Source organism: Mercurialis annua, linkage group LG5 (assembly GCF_937616625.2).
Source record: "Mercurialis annua linkage group LG5, ddMerAnnu1.2, whole genome shotgun sequence".
In the NCBI taxonomy this organism is placed as follows: domain Eukaryota; kingdom Viridiplantae; phylum Streptophyta; class Magnoliopsida; order Malpighiales; family Euphorbiaceae; genus Mercurialis; species Mercurialis annua.
Window position 1 is genome coordinate 3,935,911 of NC_065574.1, and position 17,965 is coordinate 3,953,875.

General features: G+C 36.4%; 3 protein-coding genes across 4 annotated transcripts; 1 reads left to right on the forward strand and 2 right to left on the reverse strand.

The window, feature by feature from the left end:
- Window positions 1-71: 71 nt before the first annotated feature.
- Window positions 72-2,989, forward strand: LOC126680752 (serine/threonine-protein phosphatase 7 long form homolog). The gene is made up of 8 exons (XM_056106038.1): window positions 72-200; window positions 286-1,034; window positions 1,106-1,193; window positions 1,271-1,666; window positions 1,752-2,138; window positions 2,220-2,318; window positions 2,399-2,491; window positions 2,568-2,989. Exons 1-8 carry the CDS (start codon window positions 87-89, stop codon window positions 2,763-2,765), a joined length of 2,124 nt encoding a protein of 707 aa, XP_055962013.1. The 5' UTR covers window positions 72-86; the 3' UTR covers window positions 2,766-2,989.
- A 1,971-nt stretch (window positions 2,990-4,960) lies between these two features.
- Window positions 4,961-12,292, reverse strand: LOC126681204 (polyadenylate-binding protein-interacting protein 3-like). 2 transcript variants are annotated; one of them, XM_050376675.2, is made up of 15 exons: window positions 12,059-12,292; window positions 11,644-11,799; window positions 11,416-11,571; window positions 11,160-11,290; window positions 10,729-10,919; window positions 9,925-10,102; window positions 9,521-9,757; window positions 8,692-8,819; window positions 8,484-8,553; window positions 8,346-8,385; window positions 7,839-8,167; window positions 7,522-7,668; window positions 6,173-6,268; window positions 6,022-6,084; window positions 4,961-5,321 (listed from the first exon to the last, which is right to left on the reverse strand). In XM_050376675.2, exons 2-15 carry the CDS (start codon window positions 11,780-11,782, stop codon window positions 5,292-5,294), a joined length of 1,935 nt encoding a protein of 644 aa, XP_050232632.1. In that variant the 5' UTR covers window positions 11,783-11,799; window positions 12,059-12,292; the 3' UTR covers window positions 4,961-5,291. The 2 variants fall into 2 exon arrangements, with proteins under 2 accessions (XP_050232632.1, XP_050232631.1); XM_050376674.2 differs by having other exon boundaries at window positions 9,925-10,105.
- An 845-nt stretch (window positions 12,293-13,137) lies between these two features.
- Window positions 13,138-17,965, reverse strand: LOC126681645 (phospholipid:diacylglycerol acyltransferase 1-like). Its single transcript, XM_050377191.1, has 7 exons — window positions 17,322-17,965; window positions 16,314-16,536; window positions 15,911-16,194; window positions 15,300-15,627; window positions 14,731-14,990; window positions 14,120-14,611; window positions 13,138-13,423 (listed from the first exon to the last, which is right to left on the reverse strand). Exons 1-6 carry the CDS (start codon window positions 17,789-17,791, stop codon window positions 14,128-14,130), a joined length of 2,049 nt encoding a protein of 682 aa, XP_050233148.1. The 5' UTR covers window positions 17,792-17,965; the 3' UTR covers window positions 13,138-13,423; window positions 14,120-14,127.

Here is a 17,965-nt window from a genome sequence, read left to right on the forward strand (position 1 = left end):
ACAATCAGATTGTTTAAAATGAAGATCCCCTTTGTGGCATGTTTATGTAGTTAATGATATCAATTATGTCCATATTTTTTGCAGCAATGGCTGCCCCCGGTGGTCACTACCAGCCTGAGTACTTTCAGCCTGGACCTTTAAATGACGAACTTCTGACTCAACAATACAATCACATATCGTCTTACACTTGGGATCACCCTGTAAGTAATGCTATTTTATTATTTCCATATTAATTTGGTAATGTGCTCAATGAAACTCTGACTTTGTATACAATTTTTCTTTCAGGAGGACGTAAGTGTCCTAGGTTCGCGGACAAGTCACGGGTTGCCCTCCTTTGGTTCGATAGATTCACGCATCCAGGAAGGAGTCCGCCGGACAGGGCTCTCTGGTTTCATCAGGATGCGACAATATCGGCTCGACATGTCCATTATCACAGCATTAGTGGAGAGGTGGAGGCCTGAGACGCATACATTCATGTTTCCAGATGGGGAGTGCACGATCACTTTGCAGGATATTGCAATCCTTACTGGACTCCCCATTGATGGGACGGCTGTGACTGGAGACAGGGTGGACGACTGGCAGGATAGGGGTGTTGCCCTGTTAGGGAGACCGTTAGAGCTTTCTCAGTCAGAGGGTACATCTTGGGTTGGGTCCAGGTGGCTGTATAGTGAGTTCCGCGAGTTTACTAGTTTACCGGCCTATGCTACACCTGAACATGTTGAATGGGCGGTTAGGGCGTACCTATGGGCTGCTCTACAGACTTTGTGCTTCCCAGACCTGAACAGTGGTCATTTGGGTTTGAGAATTTTACCCCTTTTAGCAAATTTACATGATTTACGGACTATCAGCTGGGGATCTGCAGTTTTGGCCCATTTATACCACGAGATGTGCATTACCACACGGATGCACAAACGCCGACGTAACATAGGAGGTCCTCTGTGGATTGTACAGCTATGGGCGTTCGAGCGACTGAGGCCACTTCGACCCCAACTGCTGACCCCAATAATAGCAGAGGATCTACCTTTGGGTGACAGGTGCGTACTTACTAGTATTTATAATGTTTTTGTAAATCAATGTATTTATTCGTCAATGTATTTTTTAACAGGTGGGGCGGGCGTAGGGATCGTCGGGCAGTCCCGAGGCACAGCATCCATGCCGTGAGATTAATTTTGGATGGCCTGCGATACGAGGATGTAAGTTTTGTAGTTATTTCAGTTTAATTTTACATAATTAACCACATTTTGACAGTGTGTTCGATTTTATTGTCCAGATCCACTGGCAGCCATATTCTGACGATATTCTCAGCTCGATCCCTCGAGAGTACCTCGATGGGGCACATCTCTGGCGTGCGCGAGTCCCACTCATTTACTATAACATTGTGGAGTGGCACCAGCCAGACAGGGTGCTTCAGCAGTTCGGCCTAGTTCAGCCTATTCCGTTGCCCCCCTTGCAGACTGAGGAGCTTCACAACGTCCGCTACCGGGGTTCCTCGAGCTTCGCATATGAGATGGACTACTGGGTGCAACTTTGGAACAATAGAAACGCGTTTGTAGTTCAGGGCCGGCAGCTTCAGCACCCACCCCATTACCATTCCCAGTACATGGACTGGTATAGGCGTCGATGCCGGAGATGGATTACACTTCAGGGTGCAGAGGCTGGCACTAGTGTACGTATTTTGTAAATTAAAACTATTTACATTTAATTAATTTTCATTAATAATATTAGTGACGGTTTATTGTATATTGTCACAGCGCGATTTGCAGGAGAGAACCCATGTTACGGGGGAGGCCAGTTCGAGTGCCGCTCGCAGGATTAGGTTTGGTGCACGAAGTTCTCAGCTTGCTACCATGGAGGATCGCAGGGACGTCACACTTCCCCCTCCTGAGCCAGCCGACCAACCATACCAGCTGCCTCCGCTCCCTCCCTGTCAGGTCGATTTAAGCTCTATTAGAGGACGGCGTCGACAGCCACGCAGAATGCCTCCACAGCCCCGTCCAGAGCATGTGTACCCTATCCCAGAGCCATTATTTTTTCACACGGAGGTGGCGGGTACCTCAGACATACCGCAGCCGGACTACTGGGAAAGACAACATTACGGGTCAACCTCCGGGGCGACACCCCAAGCATCATATCCACAGGTTTGAGACAATTTAATATACTATTTCACTTGATTAACTCGTATTTTATGCTCTTACGCTTAGTGCTACCCGATGTTATAGTTTCAGGTCCCGCCTGCGTCGATGCCGTATGTTGACTCATTTTTTGGAGATACGACCTTTACGACCACTCAGGATCGACCAGGGCCATCTGAGTCACAGGTTTGAGTTACTTTATTATTATTGTAGTTAATTTATAATTTACATTTTTAGTTTACAATTTAATAAGTTACGTTGTTCAGGTCCCCCCGGCGCCGATGTCGTATAGTGACTCATCTTTTAGACATACGACATTTGCCAACACTCGAGATCCTTTTGCGCCATCTGATTCACAGGTTCGACCTATTTTATTATATTTGTAATTTATAATCTTCTATTTCAGTTTATAAATCTAATCAATTCATTATTCAGGTTCGCCAGCCGCCGATTCCGTCTTTCCATTCATATCTGGGAGAGATGGGATATACTCCACTAGGTACGCCGGCTCAGCCAGAGTCAGATCAGTCATGGCCTGCACCGCCGACGCATTCAGATGTCCCATGGCGTACGTCGACAGAGTCGGATTTCATTGAACAGTTGTTCTACTATCCCGCCGCACCTACTGCATGACAGGCGTCATCGTCACATCAGGTACCACCTTCTGGGTCGCCTCAGGCTCAAGATCCTTCGCAGATGTATTTCTCGACTACGGAGCCGTGGTGCTCTGGTGCAGATCTGTCTGCTGATCCGTTTTCCGGTGATCGGTTTCAGCATTTTACGCCTCCTAGTTTTACCCTGTATCCGGACATCACCTCGCAGGATCTGCGAGACACTACTCCAGCTCTGGTTATTGAACAGCCACACCAGCCTACAGACGAAGATAGTGACGATTCAGAAGACAACGACGATTCTGATACCAGTGACGAGGGTGACAGTGGCGACTATAACCCTGTGACTGATACCTCACGTCACCGACGCACTCAGCAGGGTTATGACATGAGAACCCGCATGCGAAAACCGGCTCGATATCGTGACTAGTTTTAGTACTTGTAAACAATTTTAAAATAATATTGTTATTTTAAATTATTACAAATGTTATAATTTGTATTTAATTTTTAATGTTTAATATTTTTATCAATTTTAAATTAGTAGGTATTTGTTAAAATAGAATAATATATAAATTAATTTTTTTTAATTGATATATTGGGATTAATGATTGGGCACTAAATGCCCAATCATTAATTCCAATCACCAATTATTGGGAGACAAAATTGTCTCCCAATGATTGGTGTCAGCCCTTAATCACTCGATTAAGGGTTAATCACCCTTAATCGGGTGATTAAGGGTTTCTTGCTTGAATCCGCAAGTCAGACTTGCGGATTCATGGGTCAATCCGCAAGTATGACTTGCGGATTCAAGCAAGAGACACCATTTGGGAATATTGTTTTTATAGGGCAATTATTTGGGAAAAAACCCCCAACTTATGTCAACCAAACAAAATTTAGATAGAACTGATCAGCTTCAAGTTTCAAACTGGTAGATTTTAAGAATTAATTTTAATTTTAACGTCTAAACTATAAAATTATTACAAATAAATGAATAAAACTGTCATCATTACATATAGAGAGTGTGTGTGTGTTCAATCCGGATCAAATTAGAATTTTATATATTTTTAGAATCGAAAGAAACAGAATTAATAAAGATACAGTTCTTCTTAAATAAATTGAATCAGTTAGTTCAGTTCAGTTTTTTCAGTTTAGTTTAGCACTAAAATCTTGCTGAACTTTCTCATATTCAAGACTGAGCCGACCAAAATTAATTTTTTCGAACCGAAATGAATTTATACGGTTGGGTTTGATTTCATTTTGCGCAGAGCCCCTGATAGCACCCACCAGTTGAAAAGATAATGGCATGTCCTGTAGACGTTGACATTATTATGGGTTAATAAATTCAAAGCTGCATAACCACTTTATGAGGACCTAATCTCATTAATAAAGTATCACCAATTTAATACAACAACCCAATACCTCGTACTTATTCTATATCTCATCCATCTTATAAGCATGTGGCAGTAATGAGATAATGCTATCAATTCTCTGTTCATCAAAAAATTAATTTTTTCAATAAAATAAATTATTTTTAAAAAAAATACCATAATTATCCTTTTATTTTTATTTACTTGTCTATTTTAAATATAGCATACAAAGTAAAAAAAATGTCCATTTTATCATAATTATTAGAAATAAACACTGATATAACTTTAATAATTAATTATTAATGCTTTGATTATGAGAAGTTGTAAACTTGAAAAATAAATAGTTAAAATTATCTTAAATTTCCAAACAAACAAGTTCTATAAACAAATGAAATTGACTAAATGGACAAATGAATAAATACAAAAAAAGTGTAGTAATTTTTGTTTCGTGGTTTTTATGTCTTTCCAAGACATTTCACTTTGATTAATGAATATATTATTACTAGAGAATTACCCTTTTTTTTATTGAGACTAGATAATTACATAATAAAGTAATAATTGAATACCTACAATTTAAAATAAAGATAATTAAATATTTATTTAGGTTTACCCACTATCAAAAAGAACACAATCAAATGCATGACAAGCATGATAATGCAAAACATAATTAAGCATCTAATTTAACAAAATAAATTCGGGAAAACACTATAAAGACAATTAAATCAAACTAAATTAAACTACCTTTTCTTAGAGTGGAACAAGGGAGTAAAAAAAAGCAGATTAAGGACAAAAAATGGTTTAGTATAATACAACATGTAACAAATGTTTGAGATAAAGGAGACAATAACACTCGAATCAAAACCAGGAAATATAAATTTAAATCAAAGAAAAAACAACACAAATTTGTATCCAAAATTAATTTATCAAAATAGAACAGTCACTGTAAGAAGACGAGTTGAGAAATCCAGTTATGGTATATAAATGAAGCATACATATGATTTTTAAAACAATTTATATATCCCACAATTAGCCAACTTCCCCGACCACAAATGGGGCTCATCAACTGTAACATTTCATCGGACTGCCAAGCTTGGATCCCCCAAAAACTGTTCCAAGCAGTCTCTCAAAAGTTTATTGCTTGCGAGCAGAGGTCAAACTGCCATGAATATATTATCACCCGACTAAAAATCTCGTCCTTTAAATGGCATTTCCTGCGCTTGGAGTAAATTTAACCGAATAAGATACCTAACACTAGTCATAACTTCCAAATCCACCCAGAAAGTATACATTTCCTAGTGCCTATATCTGACCTTTTAAGCTAACTTGGGGTAATAATGCATATATGATATATCATAAAGAAGAAAATATTTTATAGGGTAATTTGCAAAATAGAACCCCACGCTTTTAAAAACGTGGTACAAAAAGGCCCAACTTTTCATTTCTTGGCATTTGTGGTCAAAAGGCATTATCCGATGGCGTTTTATTCATTAAGAACCGCCAAAAACGGCGTCGTTTGGTGAAGAAACGCGTTTGGCAAGAAATGCCAATTGATGAAAGGTAGGGCCTTTCAGTGTCATGTTTTAAAAAGTGGGCTTATATCGCTACAACGATGAAAGATGGGGCTTTTTTTACAAGTGCCCCTATTTTATAAGGAGAACTAATCATGTTAGACACACTATCCTTGATTAATACGGAGTAGGTAGTTACTTAGGCATTGATTAGATAAAATCGAATCAAACTACTATAAGGACAACCTAATATTTCTCCAATCCCAACCAAAAGTAAACCACAATATGTGTCTGGCAACTTTTTTTCGTCCAAACTAATCTTAAAACTGGATGCTTTGGCAAGAAGATGTCATTCTTTCAATTAGAAGAACAAAGAAAATAATACATCAGAAGAATCACTTACAGGTTGATAGCCTGGCATGTACAAGACTTGCCTTGGGTGGCCAACCAGCATCTGTTGTCCATACTGCAATAACATGTAAATGTAAAATCAGATGACATGAGAAGGAAATTTCCAGTACGGCGTCCACCGCAAGTTCTGAGTAATACTGTACCTGAGGTCCAGGATGAAAATATGCTTGTTGTGATTGCAACGATGCAACCTGCGGGTTATAGATAACAGGCTGATGACTGGTAAATGACGGTCCAACCTGCAAAATAATTAAAAATCAGCCACAGTATTTTAGAAGCAAACTGAACACAAGAGGTCGGCAAAAACCGCCTCTTAGCACATACTACTTCCGTCCCAAATTGATAGTCACAGTTTAATGTTCTTCGTCCCAAATTATAGGGACTCAATTATTACTTATACGATTAATTGTCATATATATACCTTAGTAAGTATAGTAGAATCATTAAAAAGAAAACACAAAATACTAAAAAAAACATAAAATTCCAACTACATTAAAGGGGTAAGTGTGGTATTCTTTTTTATAAATTAACTCATTTTACCTGGATAAATTTTAATAGATGTTTTTGTCTTAAATCGCCTATCAATTCTGGGACAGAGGGAGTAATAAAAAGACATTACCATCTCTAAAAGGGTTATAAAAGGGTTATACTTATTTTAACACTTAACAAGCTGCTTCCCACATTCAAGTATAAAATAGAAGTAACCAGCAAAAGATGTACTACTAAAAATTACTAATGAGACCAGAGATAACTAATGAACAAATAAATTGACATATTAAGAGACAACATCACTCGAGTTCGTTTGAAATAAAGTTCATCAGCTAGGGAGCTCACATACATAAACAGAATTGGTTCTTTATTTGGCGGATTTGGGCAAAGGATTCAGATAGCAAATCCCAACTACATTTCTGATTAAAACTTGATCCAATCAAGTTTCTATCCAGATGAGGGGACAAAAAAGAACCCAAATTAGACATCAATTAGTAGCAGATGCTATTGTGGATATTGATGAAAAGCCACTTACCAGAGAACAACTTAAAATTCAAAAGATAGGAAGGAAGAAGAAAGAGACTGTCATTTCGTGCTTCGCATTGAATGTCCTTAGTAAGGAAATGTCACTCTAATAATAGAATTAAAGGTCATAATAATTTGTGAGCATGAAGTGTTTATTGACAAGCTAGTATATCTCTCACATATTATAAAGGATGGAACCCAATACTGCTTTTGTATAGACCAAGAGAAGAGAACCACTCACACAATCTAATAGAGATAGCTCAATGGAAAGAAATAACTTGAGTGTGATCAACGACATAAAAAATCACTCCAAGTCTAAAACACATACAAATCATATTGTTGTATTGTAACCAAACATTTACCATTAGGTGGGAAAAGACGATTATTACAGGATCACAATGACTTACAACTTTTACATATCATTTAAACACTAACTCAAGAATCAACAAATAATAAAAAAGATTATATTGATACTTACTCCAATTCCCATAGGCATGCCATGCATATGCGGTAGAGCATGGACATTTGGTGGAAAGTAGAAGGAACCATCAGACATGGGAGATGGAGGTCGAACAGGCGCTTGAGAAGGCAAGAAACTCTTGGCATTTGGATTTAGTTTGAATTCCTGTATTCACATTACAAGAGCATTAACGAAAAAATAAAACCATTTAAATTAGCCTTTTACAGTATAGTTAATTCATTTGGCTTCATTCTGTGCACCGTGCATAGGATATGTTATGTAGTTGTATTGCCGTCACATAAAGCAAAAACATAAAACCTAAACTTAAATCACACCTTAGCATAGGGGTTCAATGTTGATTTCTCTGAAGTTAATGAACCCATTGACGAGCTTGGTGATAAACCCGAACCCGGACCATTGGAAACCGAGGCAGCACCTACGCAATCAGAATTTGATGAAGCAGCACTGCCAGGACGCCCACGAGAGTGGGCAGATTGCACTTCTCCAACTACTTTGACAGATGGCGCACTTTCTGACCGTTCACCAGAAGAAACTGTCTTTTCATTACTTTTTGAAGGAATAGTCGGTGAAGGAGCATAGTTAGTACTATTAGAAGATAAACCCCCTTTGTCAAAGGCATCTTTCTTCAATGAGAACTGTGAACCTGCACGGCAGTGATTATATAAAACATTTGTCAGTCATGCAAACAGCAGATATCAAAGGAAGGATCATACTCTTCTAGAGTGTCAGCCAAGATTTTAGACCACTGCATCGGATATATCAGGCACATATACTTCAACTTTAAAGGAAAGGTACCTAAAAGCAATTAATAATTCACTCACCGTCACATGTTGATAATGGAGGATCATGAGCTCTCTGTATCTGATGGGAACAAGAATGGGAAAAGGAAGAACATTAGAAACAGCACAACAAAAAGTAATTAACTTCAAGTTCCATCGAGATAATAGAGTATGGCTTACAATTTGCTCTTCTACAAACTCCTTATGACACTCATTTGCTCCGTGTTCATCATGAAGATTCTCTTGGCCCCTATAATTTCCAAATGAGAAACCAGGAAGTTGACAGTAAAATAAACAAGTGAATTCATGTTCTTATAACCCATGTTCAACCCATGTCATGATCAAGTACATTCAATTATGAACTGGTAATCAACAAAATCATATGAACCTGGTTTTGCTCTCTGAAGTGGACAAAGTTTTAGGAGGAAATTCAGATGCTAGCCGTCTAGAATGCTCATAAGAACCTGATTGATTCAAATCAACACCAGTAGTTGACTGAGAACACTCTGCCTCGTCCTGTGCACAAACAAACATAATTATCCAGAAACTGCAATAAACAAATCCCTGAAAAAGACTAAATAAATCAACATGAGGAAGACGCTGCCCAAACATATTTGCAAAGCTTATACTAGCAACAACAGAGGAAATAAATTGCATAGAAGTTGGCAATAGAATGTATAAATGGTTACGAATAACTAATAAATTGCCAACAAAGTACAAAAGTGGAAAAGTAAAATCAAAGTAGATACAATCCTTTCTTTAGTGTGAGTCGATGAGTTCCCAGATCTGTTTCCAAGAAGGGTTTTTGTTGCACATGATGCATACGATATATAAGAACTTTTTTTTGTCAAAATATATAAGAACTTGATTAGAAAGAGAAAGTGCAAATCAGTTTTTTAAACCCATAAAGAGCCTAATGTGAACTGCCAACAATTTCAAGTTTCCAACACAAAGGATGTTAACATCACCAGCAATTTAGCTTTCAAAAAATAATAAAACTGGTTATACAAAGGTGATCAAAAAATTATATTTATACTCCCACACCACACATGCCCTCAAATCTCCACCAGGTTAGGTGATCAAAGATTTGACCCATGAACCATCTCCCAAACTACTTCATATATATAAAACACAAAAATGATTAACAAGCAACTTCAATGTAAAATGAGAGTGCATAGATTATAATAATTAGTTAAAGAAAGAAAAAGAAGAACTACCAAGGAAGAACTTGATAAAACTCGAGCTCCATCATTAAATTCCACATGGCTCAGATCACCATATTTATTGGTGCAAGAAGCGGGTGTATCTCCAAATGTCTCAGAATTGCGAGAATCCAATATTATGTCCTCAGTTTCCTCATATCCACTATCATCGACTCCTGTACCTCTATATACAGACGAGAATCTGGTTTCTTCATCAATATCAAAATGTTCATGGAAGTGTACGCCTCTTTCCTGTAAAACAAATTGACACGAAGATTTAGCCCAAAACTGTGCAAATAAGAATTTGCAAGAAAACAATGCATATGACAGCCCTACTTAACTTAAGATTAAAGTTTAGTTAAGTCGAAAAGAGTTGATAAACCAAAAAGACACATAAAATAGCATGTAAATAAGCATACCTCTGCTAGATGAAGATCTTTTGTATCCTCACCCTCAATTTCTCTTGCTATTCTTGTAGCTTCCTTCTCTAATTCCCTCGTCTTAGGACCCCTTTCCAACTTTGTAGTATAAAGTTCCTCATCAAAGGTGCTTTTTACTCCAAATAACATTTCATTTGTTTCAAATTGATCCCAGCCCCTACTAAAAATTTAATCCATAGCTAGATAATATCAGTGAGATAACAGATAAAAATATAGTTATATTAAACAAGGGAAAAGAAACACATAAAAACAAATTAAATTAAAAATTGGTTGGGATGAGAAAGGTTGATTATAAGCCTCATTAACTCCCCCATTCAAAATAATAGCAAATACAATAAAACAGCTACTTTTATCGGTACCTAATTCCACCTCTTTGCACCTAAAGGAAAAGGGTAATAACAAATATAAGACACCGAGTCGTCACCAATGTGCATACAACATTGGTTTTCAATATAAAGCTAGAAAGCGCACTCTAATTAAAAGTTCTTCAAATCTTGGAAAAAATTAAACCAGTAGCAGCAGATTTCTCCTTCAAGAAATTATTCATCGTTCCTAAACTTTATATCCATACTTTCTTCTACATTGTATTGCCTAATGAATAGGAAAATCACAAAGGGACATGGTCACGTAACTAGAAGAAAATTATTATAATTAGCAACACTACAAGCAGCTGATAAAATGCCACAAGCTATTAAGTAATGATCCTACTCAAGCAAGGAAGTATAAATATAATAGAAAACCACTAGAAAACATAAAAAGAAAAGTAATGTTTATTATAACCACCTTTTCCAAGGGCCATCAAAGATATTTTCTAATTCAGGACATTGCGGGTCATCTTCATCAGGGACCCAAGGTGCCAGCTCTCTCTCTGCTTCAACATGACGGGATTGCGATATAAAGGAGTCTATCATAATCTCCTGCTGCTTTTTATGATGGAGTTCGTGAGTCATTCCATCCATGGTTACAGGCACATCCTGGCAACATGATCAACTGCCTTAGTAAATCGTCAATCATCATCAAATAAAAGTAGAACACGAGTATCTACATTATAAGAATAGGTACCACTAAAACTTGTTGATCAAATATCTAACTAATTGATCAGTTGCAAATTCTTTTGTTTCTCCTCCCAACTAATATAAACCTCAAAATTCAACATGAAATCAAATTCAAAACAGAAATAACAGAATGAAGCAGCAGATCAGAAAAGTAGAAACCTTTGCTATCACTTGAACAACATCTTTCCCAGGTATAATAAAAGTCTTTGAAGGAGCCTTGCTGAGGGATTCTGTCTTCTGTCCTCGAAAAGAAACATCCTTCATCAAGCGGGCCATTTTCAGAATAATCGCTGAAACGTTAAGAATGAAACTTACTATACAAATTATGCATCCTTTAAAGAGAATTTAAAGACAAAGTCAAAACACATGGATAATACCAAATGCGGTACAATTTCAACAAATCAAATTATCATACCAAATTCCTTCTCAACATTTGTTGTGTAGCACGTCCCAGAATATATGGATCCATTTTTCAGGTGAACTTCCACCGGGTGCCCTATTAGACATGACGATAAATACACCAGCCTATCACGAGAGGGGCTCTCGTACGCTCCAACTTTTCCCCCAATCCCTGTAATTATAATAATGAAGTTAAAAACGAACAATGCAGCAGTAACTTCAGACAGTTAAGGACAAAACCTACCTGAACTATTTGATCTATTGGGGATTGATTTTCCAGATTGCAGCTTACTGTCCAACTTTGCCCCTCCTTCCTTTTCCGCTCTACGACGACCAAATCCGTTAGCATACAATTTGGGCTGTGTAGGCTGTTGCAAACTCATCTTGACAGCAGCTAACCCTAAAACCAAAGCTTAAATTAGTTGAGACTATCATAGAACATAAAATGGGCAAGAATAACATTAACCATGAACAAACAGAGCTCAAAGTCACCAATAAGTCAAAACAAAACAGAACAAAACAATCAAATTAAATTAAATAACTAACTTGCATGTAATTAATGAAAATAAAAATGAAAAAAATACATACAAAATGCAATGAATTCAAATAAATAAAACTAAAATTAAAACAACTAAAAAATTCGAGGACATGATCGTTACCGTTAAATTAATTCAGGCAAAATTACTTGAAACTGCCCGGCGAGCTTGGCGACGGAGTTAGGGTTAGGGCAAAAAGAGGATCAGGAAGCGAATCACGAGGCGACAGGTTTACTAAAACTGGGTTAGTGTTATTAATTTATGGAAATACATAGAAATTGAGGAATCAGAGAAGAAAAATGGAGGATCGATGTGATCGAGATAAAAGGATTTTGGGTAAATTTTAATTTTAAAAGTAATTTGTCTAAAATTTGAGGACTATTAATTGTAAAGAAAGACCAGAAATTTCATTTCAGTAATTATCCGCTACACACGAGTTTATTCTAACAACCATGTGTTACCGTACTTTTTAATTTTTGGCAAAAGTTTCAGATGCACCCTTGAATGTTTGACGAAAGATATTTATGCACCTAAACTCTAGCTTTCGGCTTCACTCAGTCCTCAAAACTCATTAAATCATGTGAATCAACTCCTTTTCTAGCAGAAAGATAAAGAAAGTTAGTCTGAAGGATATATTTGTATTGATTTTAAAATTTTAATGACTGAGTTGCACATATTAACATATAGAATTATATTTAATATTTTTTATAAAAGTTTAAGAGCACAATTGCACATTTTACTGATTTTAAATAAAATTACAAAAAATACAATCAATGTCAACAAATATTCTAAATATTTTAAATAAAAATTTAATTAAAATTATTTGTATATAATGAGTAATTAATTTTAATTTTAAAATATCTATCTTAAATGATTTTAATTAAATAAAATGAATTATATTAAGTGTGATTGATGAATTAGGATAAAATAAAGATGAAAATGTCGAATTTAAAAGATATATAATTTTATATAAAAAATAGAGATTTATATAGCAAATTCTAAAAATATTTGTTTTTATATATTTTTTGTGCGTCTGTGGTTAGGACTTATCAACTTTACATTTTTTTTTTTTTAGAAAAAATCAATTTTACATATAAAATCTAACAACTTTGTCAAATGTAGCAAAGTTTTTTCAGAAACCTTAGCAAATGAAGAACCAGAAAGACAGTACAAAAGTCTGCAAAAGTGCAGTCACAGAGACATGTAGAATTTATATACTAATATTTCCATCTTTGATGTCTCAGCAATAAGAATTACAGAAGATATATATTTATTTACTATATATCAAATGAATGGTAATTAAAGCAAGGACAATAAGAACTGTAATTCATCTTTACATTAATGGATAAGTGAATATCAGAATATGAATGCTGCTGTGCAGCCAGCTTTGCAACTTCAATCACAATCACTTTCAGATATCTCTGGTTTCAGAATTATAGTATCCACGGCAAGCACAAGCGGAACAGAAAGCTGTCGAGAAAATCGTTTCTGGAAACAGAAAAATTACCATTTCTCAGAACCAGCAATGTCAAGTCCATAATCTTATTGAGAAATATATTGCTAGAACCTAAGTTGCATGGAAACTTTGTCAAGTCATATGTTTCGTCATTTCATTTTCATTTCTGAAAGGCTTATCCCCTTAAAAACCCCTCACCTTTTACCCCCAATTCGTTTGCACCCTCACGTTGCAAAACCACCAAATATACCCAAATTATGACCTTTCACTTTCAATTGCACCCTCAAGCATTAAATTGATCTCTTTTCACTTGAAAAAATAGATTTATTTTTGTTTTAAATAAATTATTAAGTCCTATTTTAAAATATATGCTAAAATTTAAAGTATTGATTTGAACATTTTTCAAATAAAAAGAGGTCAATTTAATGCTTGAGGGTACAATTGAAAGTGAAAGGTCGTAATTTGGGTATATTTGGTGGTTTTACAACGTGAGGGTGCAAATGAAATGGGGGTAAAAGGTGGGGGGATTTTAAGGGGATAAGCCTTTCTGAAAATACTTCTAAAATTTAGAAACTTTAAGTTGTAAAAATACTGTTGTTTCGCCGTTTCCATTTCAACATTTTCCGTTTCCGCGCAACATAGGCTAAAACTGTGCAATTTCAGAAATCATTAAGAAATAGCAAGGCCAAACAGCAAAGTGCATCAATTGGCCTAAGTTAAACATTCACCTTGCAATTTATAGTGGTAAGTTGATCTTCTGAGACCACTTAAAGATATCTGAGTAAACTCGATCACCTCCTAACTCTTCTCCTGTAGCACCAGCTGCTACTCGCATAATATCCTCAATTAAAGCAAAATTACCCATTATATCGACATGGGCACCGCTTTGTGTGCCTCGGCCCTCTAGCAAATTAGCTGGAGGTGAATGATCATACTCCCTAATGTAATTTCGACTTCCTGAAGGATTGAACCTCGTTTTCCCACGCCAAGCTTTAGCAGACATGAACCCGGCACTTAAAACAGGAACAGTCTCGTCCCCGTCAACAGTATACACTCCGTCTTTCAAACAGCCATCTTCACCTCCCTCATCAGCTGATGTATCAATCTGAAATGGAATGTAGCGCTCAGCAGCTAGAGATAACTGGTAAACATAAGCTCTTTCAGTTGGTATTCCGACGCCATACATGGAAAATATTTCCATTTCGGGAGCATTTGGTAACCTGTAGAACCAGCATATCATACAATAAGTAATAAGAGACAGATATTTGAAAGACTGTTGTGTAGATGAGAACTCAAAATCACAAACCCGAAAAATAAAAATAAAGCATAAAATTCTCACTTTGTTTCCAGGGGATTCGACCAATATTTGTAGTGTTCGTACTTTGGGTCGTCCAAATTGTCAGCAATTCCGTAAGAGAAATGAGCACTACCACGGTTCATCATTTTTGGGGCAACAAAATAAAGCAGGTCTATGATTGATCCAGCAGTATAGACCTTATATTCTGCAACAGCTTTAATACCTCCAATACCCATATCATTGTACTCTGTCCACACATCAACGCGCGTATTGTTTGCAATACTCTGACCCTTTACGGCACCCTGCATATTATTAAGACAGCAAAGAATAAATTAGCAAGAGTATTCAGATAGTTGTTGCTTTACGAAAAAGAAAAATAAGATACTAGCAAGAGCCATATGAAATCAGCACACAATTAAAGAATAACAAAGATGACAACTTGCAAAATTTAAATTGCTAAAGGAACTGCAAGAGCACATATATATAAATACTGTATCTACTACAAAACTTCATAAGATGAGCAGGCGGCAGAAATTGGAAGAAACCAATTGCTTCGCTACTAAAGAAAAGGGATTACGTTCTCTCCAAACCTAGGAGAACAAGTAACTTACCCTGAAGTCAATCCTCTCAATTTCAGATGAAGGTGCTTCTGCTACATCTTTCCCAAACGATATCATTCTTCCATATTTAACACTCTTCTTTTGAGAAATCTCACTTTCCTCTCCATCTTGGTTTGTATTATCAGTTGCATTATTTGTTTGCTTTCTTTTTCTATGAATGTAACCTTCTTCAGGTGACCAGTCAACATCACCCCATATAGTGTCTCCACCTCTTGGAATCATCGACATGGTTGCATCCCATGTACGAGACATTCTCATCACATGTTGCAATGTCTGTAGACGGAACATATCATTGTCCAAGAAGCCTGGTGTGATGGCCCTGCACATAGAGAGCATTTTATGCAAGCCGACTTTACAGAATGCATACAAAATAGCACAATGCACATTCTGAAGAAAGCGGGAGATTATATTTGCCCATCAGTACTCAGTAGCTCAAGAGATACAGTCAGACAAATGGAAAATTCTTCTCAGGATTAATGCATGATTTTACTATAATATTTTTTTCTGTAATTCAATGTGCTCATTATTCAGGTAATTGGCAATCCCTAGCAAGCTATGAACAAGCTATCAGTATCAGAAGTGAGATCAATAAGATAAAAGACCTGGCAACAGCAATATCCCTTGCTTCAGCAGAGAAAAGGCCAGCAACGGCTTTTGGAACACCTAAAAATGGACCCCCGATATTCATGACCGCCTTGATATGCTTTGCACACCAATCCGGTCCACCCCCTCCGCCCATTGGAGCTGGTGCCTCAACCCACTTCATAAAATGCAGAAAGTACAAAGCACCCATGGAATGTGGAACAATAACAGCCTTGTTTCCGCCATTTGCAGCAACCAAAAGTTCTATATTACTCTTTATGCTGCTCAACGTTTGGTCACGGACCTGATTAATCAAGTTTAACAGATATCTAATCATTTGCATGATGAGAAAAAATCAAGTACCTAAAATTCCACAAGTATCCATAAAATACCAAAATAGTTCATGTCAGGCAAAACAAAAACCTCAGTGTTCTGAAATGAAAGTCTCCAATCATATGAGGCCATGTACATTGTTTTTTCCTCATATCCAATCCGTGCCAAGTTAGCAATCAGAACTGCCCACACAAAATAGCCTGGAGCAAAGTAATCAGCAGCCACTAGTCCAGAGACTGCCCTGACCCTTATACCAGGAGGATCCAAACCAGTTTCATTGTCTAGTGATATATGCTCCACCCAGCAGAGAGGCCTGCGAAATATGCAACCCACATTTGAGCAAGCACTAAAAGCATTTTTAGAAAATTAGGAAGCTAATAACAGACCACCGGAAAGCTGCCGATAAATATCCAATCCGAACCATCAATTCCTAGGCCTCTAAGAAAATCGAACATTTGAGCATAATTGTTTTTGGCTTCCATGACTTTAGCAAGTTTTGGATCTCTCTTTAATAACTTAAACTTACTTTTAACAAGCTATTGAATTTATCTTAACATATCCACTTCATCTATTTCAAGAAACTGAAACTTTTGATCAAGATAGACTAGTTTTTGGTGACAGTTTGGTGTAATGTGCATCGTGCATGTATATCAAACCATATGTATATATAAATATATATATCAAATCCAGATTTTCAATTATAGAAACAAGTTAAGAAACTAACTAATATTAACTAGTTGACTGCATACTAATTATGTCCAACAAAAGTAGACTGAATTTTTCGAGTTAAACAATCTCTTTCTAACCAAATTGCTCAACTAACTTTAACAACACTAAAAGTAGAGGCTAAAAATACTCAAGTTACCAAATTAAGAACAAAATGAAATCAAAAATCAACAACTTAAACTATCATAAAACCTCCAAAGAAACATGCTTAAATCCAACATAAGAATTCTCCAAATCACCAACTAGACAATAAAATTCCCCACTTAGACAGTTAAAAAGGATAGAATTTAAACCTACCCAAATCACATTTTCAACACATCAAACAAACACATCACATAAAAACACAAAAAAATATCCAAAAAACACACAAACCTCTTATAAACTTCACCAAAAGTACCACCCCAAAGCCTTTTTCTGAACAAACTATCAGCACACTGATGACCCTCCCACAATTCAAGTCCAGCAGTAACAATCCCGGGAACAAACACCACCGGATGCTTAGCTTTCAGCCCCTCTTTTCTGAGCTTAACACCGGGAGGATCCGGCAAAGGACCGGTGATAGCCTCAGTAACATATTGAGGCAAAGAAGCAGGCATTGCATTGAAAAGAAACAGTAAAAGCCACCATGTTACGCATATCCAACCAACCAGCCAGCAACAACCATCTATGCAGGACCATTTTGGCTTGATTGGTTCGGTATTTTTCTTATCCTTCGGATTTTGTTTCTTTTTTTTATTATGTTTGTCATCTTCTTCTTGTTCTTGGTGTTCTTGTTCTTGTTCTTCAGTTTGATTTGTCTTTGAATCTGATTCAGTGGGCTTTTTTCTTCGGATTAGAGGCATTTTCTATCTGGGGTTAGAGAAAAAGTTTGTAAATTTGTAATCTTTTATCAGCTTGTGATTGAGAATTTTGATAAATAAAATAGAGAATTCAAAGCAAAGTTTGAAACTTTTTCTTTAAAAATTATAATCCAAACATAACATTTTACTTTTGCTACTGTTTGGAACTACTGGAAA